At 42.1% G+C, this 10168-nt stretch overlaps 1 protein-coding gene across 1 annotated transcript; it reads left to right on the forward strand.

Moving 5' to 3' along the window:
* The first annotated feature begins 7228 nt into the window (after positions 1-7228).
* On the forward strand, positions 7229-7573 carry LOC136533265 (uncharacterized). The gene has a single exon (XM_066525823.1). It carries the CDS (start codon positions 7229-7231, stop codon positions 7571-7573), a length of 345 nt encoding a protein of 114 aa, XP_066381920.1.
* The last annotated feature ends 2595 nt before the right edge of the window (positions 7574-10168 follow it).

Below are 10168 nucleotides of genomic sequence, written 5' to 3' on the forward strand. Positions count from 1 at the left end.
AAGTGCTTCCACGTGCTCATAGGCATTGTGGCGATCTCCACGAGACAGAAACCCTGCAAGCATGTCATGTAGCTGCCCCTTCTCTGCTAATGCGATGCTCCGCACCGCGTTAACACTACAGAAAACTGGCTCTTTGCCGACTGCAATTTTATTTGCCAACTGTTTTTTTTCGACACTCGGCAAAGAGGTCCCTTTGCCAACTGGAATTTCCTGCAGTCGGCAAAGCAGGATTTGCCGACTGCCTGGATTTGCCGACTGCCAGGCAGTTGGCAAAGCCATGGCTTTGCCGACTGCCAGGCAGTTGGCAAAGAATTGCAGTCGGCAAAGGCAGGCCATGCTTTGCGGTCGGCAAAGCCTTTGCCGACTGGGTTTATGCCTTTGCCGACCGGGGCAAGCAGTCGGCAAAGAGGCGTTTTCCTGTAGTGTAAGGGGAGAATCTACAGCCATGATGTTAGTTGTGAGACTAAAGGCCTCCATGAACCTTGGACGACCGGAGGCACCTTTGGACATCCTATCAAATGTTTTCTCCATGTCCTGTCTGGCTGTATGCCTCATCGTCTCATAAGAAGTTTGACCTTGCCCGTATATCCTCCATGCCACTGTGCTCGTCAGAAACTCTGGTCTTGCAAAGTAAAGGTACAAAGTACGCCCCGCGTACTTGAAGAACCCAGAGATGAAGATGAGAACCATCGCCGTCCTGAGCCGGTGGTCCGGCCAAGAGGCCTTGCCGACGACGTACCCGGCAACTGCTGCCTGGATGAACAGGTTCAGCAGGTGCCGTGTCCACAGCTCGTTGTCCTGCATGGAGAAGGCCGTCATGGTCTCCTGCCCACCTAGGTGGACGAGCACGAACGGTGCCCAGAAGGACATGAGCCCCTGGTCATGTGTGTCGCTGCTCACATGGACAGCAAGGTGGCCCAGCACGAAGACGGCCACCGAGTCGGCTGACAGGTAGGCAAGCCACAGGACCAAGCGTTGTATGCCATTGGTGCTATGCTTCCGTCTGCCCGCACAGAGGAAGAGGAAGACTTGTAGGAACATGCTAACAAGGATCAAGCTATGGATCTCCCACGCGTTCCACAACTCTTCCACAGCAGGCACCCAACTGAGGATTGATGGAATTCAGTCTATAAGTTAGTGAATGACGCTCGAAGCAACGTGGGTGACAATAATAAAACATAAATATGACTAAGGGTAACAAAGAATGGGATCTTCACATGTTTCAGTCAATGTATAAATCATTAAATGAGTATACAGTGCCTCTAAAAATAAATATTTTCCTTTGCATATGTTTCATAATAGTTTCTATGTGTAGGTCACCTTGGTTACTAGGAGAGTTTGGCAGCAAGTGATGAGACCAAGTGCCTTGCGGAACTTATTTGATTTGGTTGGAGGAGCCCTTATAATGAGACCAACATCGTGACTGGGGAGGCCATGGATGGCTGAGAGCGTACCTCAATGAAACTATAACGTAGCTTATGGGCTATGTTTTTTTTTTTTTTTGCATCGGACACCACATGATACATCACCTCGTCTCTAGAGTTTACACCTTCTTACTTGAGCTCTTTACTTACCATGCTTATATTTATGCAAGTTCTTTGTTTGTTTGGATTTACCTTTCCTAGAGTAACTTAGGATAGTTGATATGACTAGATGGAGCCACTGGACCATATGGTCACGAGAATGAACCACCACTGAATCAACATTGAGCGCCTTGAAGCTATAAATATGCCCTTGGTTGTCCGTTTGAAGTCTGTTTGTGTACATTGAAGTTAGGAAGCAAGGGCATGTGAACAACAGCCCATCCACCATATAAGAATTTAGTGATCATATCCTAATCCTAGGATATTGCTTAGTGCCTATCTTAGTGAGTGATTAGGCCTGAGCTTGAGAGATTAAGTGAGTTTGGTAGGGGCCCCTTGTTTTCTTGGTGTGCCAGGAAACATGGAGGCTTGGTGCATCTTCAGCAATCACGACCCTTTGACCTTGGTGTGGAGTGGCGATGACATGGTCCATGGGAGACGACAAGACCCACCTTGGTGAACAAAATAGTTGGGCAGCAATAGGTGAGCCTAAGTGGTGGATTTTGGCACTTCTCAGAGTTGAAGGAGCCTTTGTGGAGAGACCAACACCATGACCACAAGAAGGCTTGGTGGCATGGAGCGTACTTTGGTGGAACACTAACGTGAACTAGGGGTTGCATTTTGGCCACCAACACCATGGGATGCATCACTTCGTATTGAGAACTTCCACCTTTCTACTTGCATTGAGGTCTTATGACAAGTGATTTCTTTATGTGAATATATCATTTCTATAGTCCCTTGGGATGGTTTATAGAATTGACCATAGGATACAAAACTCTTTGTGTATTTGGGTGACTGGAGAGACATTAGATAAATTCTAGGTGCAAATCTTGCTGATTAGTTGTTTTAGTTTATCTACTATATAATGAAGTAGAGAACTATGCTACATTTAGAAAGCATCTAGGCCCCTAATTTGGTTTTGATGATTAATGATGACACAGTCACTGTGACCAACGTGTGTTTTGCAGTGACAATTATAAGTGAGGTCGCAATGATGGATCTTGTTTGGGCATTCAATGGTATTCATGCCCCTATTGTTGGTAATCATTTGGTTTTCAAAGGATATGCATGAATATTAAAGACAAGCTAGTTCTAACTTCTAAACATCAATTGGAATTGAGAGACACTCAGAGTAGTATATTCTTTATTTTCTCCTTTGGTCATATTATAAAGGGTGGTATGAATGGGTAGCTTGACCTAGGTGGGTCTAGTGAGTGGATTTGATGCACACTTGTGGAATATAGAACTAGGTAGCCCTGATGAAGCCCAAGGATGGCTGAAAGTTGAAGTCAAACCCAAATGTGTTGAAAAAGGTGAAGAAACACTGTTTTCTAGGGCACTAGAAGCTTCAGGTGGAGCACCTCATGTACAACCTAATGTTCTGGTGCGACCAAAAGAAGCTACACCGAAGCATTCCAGTTTAAGTAGCAGAGAAGACAATGAGTAGCAAGTTGGCATCTGATTCATCCGGTGCTTCAACGTAGTATAGCAACGGTAGATCATCACAGTAGCATGCTACAGACCAACAACAAAGAGTTGGCAACAGAATCCTCATCTGGTCATCGAATGGTTTGCAACAGAGTATCCCATATAGTAACAGCTAGTTTTTATTCGAAGTCAGCTGAATGCACAGGAACCTTCCGGTGCTTGCACCGGACCTTCCGACGCTGTTGATTGGACTTCTAATAGCTAGTTTTGGTTGGTGGGCTGTAAATGATCCACCCCTTCGTGCATTTGAGCTCTGGAACCCAAGAATAGTTAGTTACATTCATTTGAGTCCAAGAGAAGGATTTGGTCAATTGGAGTGATTAGAATCTTGTGATTGAAGATTAAGGACTCCATTAGTGCTTAGAGAGTAGCAAGTGTGCATCTACTCTTCTTATTAGGCTTAGTTGGGTCAAGTGAGAGTTTGTGCCTGTTACACCTGGTGATCGGCATCACCTAGATGGTTGTCGATTGTGACAGACCCAAGATGGTCAGGACAGGAGTACAGGACATCATCATCCACGATCTACTCCTTACGAGTCCATGGTCAAGGGGCGCAGATTTGGTCTCCATGGGCTAGCGGAGGAGCATCTCCGCTCACAGGAATGACTATTACTTTTAATGGAGCTGATGGATTTTTTTTTTTGTTCACGGAATGTTGATTAATTTGTTTGTTATTATCCCTTCCTAATCCCCATTTTAATTCCGTGAGATTACTCACTGCTTTTCTCCTTTATTCTACTTACTAGTCGCTTTGTTGATGCTCTGTATTTTTAGTCAGTCAAAGCCATCAGAGCCTCAGAGGCCGGAGCTGCTAGCTTGTGCGGCAGTCTGGTGATAAGCCATGAGAAGCAGGCACACCAGATGCATGGATTTTGAGATTGAAGAAACATGTGCTTTTTTATTCTCTTGACAACTTGTACAGGTCCTAAAGAATATTGCGATGAATCTGCGGAGCGTCAACTCCCGCTCAAGAACTGCGCCCCCAGTGATTTGTTTGATTCAATAGATTTTTTGTAGATTATTTTGATTGATTTTTTTGTAACAAAGTGATGGATGTGAGCAACATCGTAAAGATGATGAATGTTTTTTTCCTACCTTTGTACTTATTGTTGATTTTTTTTTACAATGCTACCTTTTCCTCTGATTTTAATTACTATATGAGCAATTAATTTTGTAATATTAGTTTGCACAGAAATGATGATTTTGTAAATTTACTACTCGAACAAGCACATAGTTTAGTCATTAAGGTTTACAAAAGTCAAAGATACTACTGAACATCGTTTATAGAATCACCTTTTTTGTTTTGGATATAAAACTATAAAAAGCATAATCATCAAGAAGAATAAAAATCATCAGGATTACTCCTAACTCTGCTACTCCTGACACCGCTGCTCCTATTACTACTACCAAGGAGTATTACTCTTTTATTTAATCTAGTATCGCGCGTAATCAATTAGAACAAAAATTATTAGAAGAATTACTCCTATGGCTGCTACTCCCCTTCCTATTACTTACTACTATCCAGGAGTATTACTCTTTTAATCCTCTTCAATTTACTACTATCAAGGAGTATATATTACTCTTTTAATCTAATATCATGGCATAGAGACGACGTCAGAAGGAATAATTCAATTATAAAAATTAACAAAGGAGTATCCAAGTAGTAATATTCACATATCCAGGTAGTAGTATTCACATATCCAAGTAGTATCTAGGGCCATTGAAGCCAATGAACTATGCTATGACTACTACCATTGCAGCCCATATCCATGTAGTAGGAAAGCATATACATGCATCGAGAAGCCTGAGCTTGCATGCATTGAGAGGTGTGAGCTTGCATGCATTGAGTGGTGCATAAAAGATGCTAACTTGCATGATTTTCTGATAACTCATGAATGGTGAAAAAAATACAATCACATATTCCTAATGATACAGAGTATTTTGTGCAATTTACGTATATTTTTTAGCTAACATATGGATCACTAGAATATATATATATATATATATATATATATATATATATATATATATATATATATATATATATATATATAGAGAGAGAGAGAGAGAGAGAGAGAGAGAGAGAGAGAGAGAGAGAGAGAGAGAGAGAGAGAATTAGGGGACACACATATTGAAGGACCAAAGCCCACACACGTGAAAAAAAAGAGAGGAAGAGGGGCAGTGGGTTCATATATATCGCTCGCTGCTAGCCATCTCAAATTAACACTCGACATTTGCATTGGGGTAAGAATTAATTCGAATGCCTAGAAAAGATTTTGAACAGTCGTTGATCCCACCGCCATGATCAAGAAACAACCCTGATATTGTTCTTATGAAGAGGTGCGTAGTGTTGGCCGAATGCCATCAGATCAAGTCGTCCTAGATGCTTATAATCATACGTGTACACGCACACAACACGAAAAAAGTGTATAGTTGGCACGTCACCGCATGAAGAGGCTAGTCTGCCCATGGGATCGAAACTGGGGTATTATCCACGTGGTTTTAGTAAAGGTCTGTATAAGATAATTTAAGACCCCCGACCATCGCACTTAATTACGTGCGCAAGCTTCGCACGCCCAATATATTATAATAGAGAAGAATTGGGCATGTGGCTGTAATAAACATATACTAAAATGTAATGAAATATGACAAATTAAATCGATAGACATAGAATAATTTGAATATATAAACAAAACGAATGCAACAAATGGAATCTAGCTACCTTTGTTTTTTCATCAGATTGCCCCCGCCTGGTTCGGCACCAGTTATCATTGGCTTCATTCTGATATTGAGTTTGAGTATACGCCAGCACAGCACGTGGTGTTGCCTGCCTTGGTGCTGTAGACTCTAGTGTGTATGTATATATAATGCTTTGTAAAGTCGATCGAGTGATTGACAAGTTTTGATATACTTTATTAAGTGCCACTGGGTGCTTGCTCCAGTAGACAGCAAAGTTCATGTACGTAATAAAATGCTTGCTTGAATAGAGAGCAAGTGTTTATATGTGTAACATTTAAGCTTAATGTGCTTTATAATATGGACAAATCAACGCCATGTTCACTTGGCTTATAAGCCGTACTTTTTCGATCAACGAACAATATTTTTCTCTCACAACAAATCAGCCAACAGTACTTTCAACCATGGCTTATCAGCCAAACGAACATGTCACGAATTATTATAAAAAATTTATAGTAGCAAAGTAGCACTAGTCTCCGTAGATAGACAACACTTTTTCTTATCCGTCTAAATTTATCTGTGAAAGATTCTTTAACTAATATATAGCCTAACCAATTAGAATCCTCAACTGCACGCATGTGCCAAAGGGAATAAATATAACTACCTGTCCGGACAAGAAAATGTGCCGCCCTAAACACAGCAAACTCCTAAGCAGCATCCACCACAGCGTGGCTACGGCACACTATCGTAGTAAAAAATACATTCTCACAACTATAAGTTGCAACTCCAGTATCCTTTTATGGATGATGTGTCCACTGTGTTGTCCATCTCTTCACTCCCCTCACCTTGTTGGTGGATGGATACCCTGCACAAATTTTAATGTAAACTGGGCTGTTTGATAACCGGCGTTGCAGCACATAGTTGTGAGAAGTACAGCATCATGCTTTCATGGTGAGTTGGGGACATATACAATTGGTTATTCGTTTTCAAGCAAACTAGCAAGAGTCATCAAAATTCTCACTAGGGAGAGACTCCGTCGCCAGATTGAATGCATCCTAGGTTTTCCTTAGGTCCACTACTACAGACTGAGCTATCATAGCACCCTTCATCACCACACGTTTTTCCATAATCGACGGTGGAACAATCTCACTGCCGGTTTGAGGGACAGTGGGGCTTGGAGAGCAATTAATCTGGCGGTGAAAAGTTCTATCACCACCGAGTGACCATTGGATCCGGCAGTGATGTTGAGGGTATGTTTCGCTGCCGTATTATACGCAGAGGAGGCTGTGATACCTGTTACGGCCGCCGGCCCTAAACGACCCATGGTAGACCTGCAGTCAACAGTAGTTGTGACTGTTGAATGTTCCAACTACCCCTTTAATTTCGTCACCATTACTTCCGTAGAGAGAAGCCTTTACATAAGCTTCGCGCGTCCTGCTCTCTAGAACAACCCATCTTCTTTCTTCATCCCCTTCTGCACCATGTCGTACTTCAAGCTTCCCAACAATGACTCACCCAACAAGGATGAGGTGCAGCAGCCATGGCCCTTGAGCGTTGAGGGCTCCAGCGACTTAAGCTCTCCTGATCAGAGTCCTCCCTGGTCCTCTGAGGAGGAGAGCTTCGAGGACGCCTACGGCGCCTCGAAGGATGATGACTATGATGGTGCCAGCGACGCCGAGGAGGAAGACGAGGAGGAGGAGCAGGAGGACGACGTCGATGATGATGACAATGAGCCTCCAGCCAAGCGGCGGAGGAAGGATGATCCTCGCTCTGACAGCGAGGATTTTCTTAGATTTAGTTTAGATTTATTAATTTTATTAGTTTAGTTCTCTGACAAGGAATGATCCAGCGGAGTACAATGTACTCCAATGAATCTCTTTTTAATGAATCATGAATGAAAATTACTTTGTTTGTCTAATATATATATATATATATATATATATATATATATATATATTGATTCTCTAATGTCACGTTCATAATGTACAAATTAAAAGTGAGAATCACTTGGAACCAAATTGGAAAGAATGGAAACCGATTTGTGTTCCATGTTTACAAGAATATAATCACTACTTTAATTGTGCCTATAAACAACAAAATAAATAGATAAATGGTTATAAATAAACTATCCAATTATCATTAGTTTATAAGTATAATCATTAAAAAATAAAATAAATAGATGATCATAGTGTAATTTGGGAGACCATGTCATGTTTAATTGCGCATTATAAAAGAGAATGGAGGGAGAATGTTTCATTTAGCGTGTTTGCGACTTAGTTGTTCAACCGCTGACAACCATCATATGATACAGTTGTGTTAGTACGGCAAAGGTCCGCTTAATACGAATACTATTAAACTTATCACCAGTCGTCTGTCCTCCCTGCCAATAAATCATGACCGTCCGTGTCGCTGATACCTAGAATCACCTGGCCCTTTCCCCAACTACACTCGGCCCCATCGATAGCGGTTCCTCCCACAAGAAAACCCCAATGCAAATCGCTTAGTTCTCCCCACCCTGTGGTTCCCATTCATTAAATCCCGGCGCTAGTGGAAGTTTCTTCTCCTCTACGCCGTTTCCCTGCATCCTCAATCATACATTGTCCCCAAGGTAAGCACCTACGAAGGTTATATGGCCATCCCGGCAAGATTGCCCATTCTTATGTTTGCATTTGATTCCAATTGATTTCGGTACTTAGGGCTACAATTAAATGCTGAGCACATCAGCTGATATCTCCATTTCCTATTATGGTAAACTTAGTTTGGTTCATATTAGGAATTTCTAGATTATAACAGATGTCTTACAATGGAAGAAGTGTTTTCCATGTGAGCAACCTCGCCTTTTGGCTCTTAGGGGTAGTACGAGGAGCACAACAATTGTTGTTTGCTACTTGGAGCCATTGTATTCAACAAGAAGCGAGGGTTGGTTGTTTAAGCTATTGTTCCTCACTTTCTTGGTCCACAAAGTTTCACTAGAATTGTTGAAGACCCTGTTTGTGGAGATTTTTTTTTGCTTTGCACCTTTGGACAGCAAGCATCCACACTTTCTGACATGGACAAAGATGTTGTCATCTTCACTTCGGTTCACTACCTCTGTCTTTGGGGGCCACATGTACCCATCGAGAACCTTAGCAATTTCTGACGTATTCCACATTTTCCTTTGATATTAATTAAGTTTTTATGTACTACCACTATGAACTGATGCCTCTACATTCGTATGTATGAGTACTGAATCATGTCTGAACTCTTATTTTGCTTGAAATCTTAACCGAATGTGTGCCTCGTGAGATTGTTCTATGTGTTGGTATTCATTGTGGTGCACGTGTACTCCTCTATGTCAGCACAAACGGCCAAAATGACCCTTCTCAGCTGCATAATACCATGAACCAATGCTGACAGCCAACCTCCATACAGCTGGGATGGGGAGGGGTTTTCATGACCGGTTGGCGGGAATGAAATAGTGCAGACAAAGACCCGTGCCACCTCAGTACGTAGAGTGTTCAATATTGAACCCAGAGTGTTTGATGTCGGGATCTAGCTCCAACTCGTCGTTGTGGTCTACAGCATCCGGGACCGGCATGGTGAGAAGGACACCGTCTTCCAACGTCGCAGAATACAATAGGAGGGGACCGCCCATCCTGTACCGTGATAGCCCCTTTGCATACCAGCCAGCAATTGTGTGCCGCTGCGGCCTAATGAAGGCAGCTCGGTGGATTTCTTGGAGTGATGGGAACCTAGGTCATCGCTACCACAGATGCTGCAGAGCAGGGTAACACAATTTATTTCTTGTTTGTTTAGTGTTGGGAATGGAAATGTTGAAAGTGCGCTCTAGTTATGATTATTTGTTTTCTCATAGACCCAGTTAGATCGCGAGTTCTATGAGTAGTTTGGTCCTGCACATGGAACATTTTTGAACACTTTGCTGAAAGAATTACGTGACAAGATATGGGAGCTGAAGGAGAACTCGAATGTTACAACAAAGGAAGAGTTCCAATCTACAACATTCGACAAGTACATGTGTCAGGATCATCTTCCTTTTAAGTGATTACCCAACTCAATAGTCTTCCACTGACTATTAGGTTGGATAGGCCACTTAATTGGTCATCCCGGTACACCACCCATATGATGTACTATATCCGACCTTCATCCAGGATCATGTAAATGAAAGGAATACATCACAAGCCACAGATAGGTCATATTACATCACAAAGTATTTAAGTTTACAACATGGTTCCAAACTTAGTTCAATACACATAAAGTACATCCATACAACTTAACATCATCAGAGTTTTCTAGCAGAAATCTTTTAAACAACATAGTTTTGAAGATACACATGTGTGGTCATTCCACCTCCACACATCTACGAGACTTTGGTCTCTTTACCACTCCTGGTCCTCAGAGGATTCCAAAGCGTAAAAGAATCC

The sequence above is a fragment of the Miscanthus floridulus genome, unplaced genomic scaffold (genome assembly GCF_019320115.1).
Source record: "Miscanthus floridulus cultivar M001 unplaced genomic scaffold, ASM1932011v1 fs_832_1_2, whole genome shotgun sequence".
NCBI lineage: Eukaryota > Viridiplantae > Streptophyta > Magnoliopsida > Poales > Poaceae > Miscanthus > Miscanthus floridulus.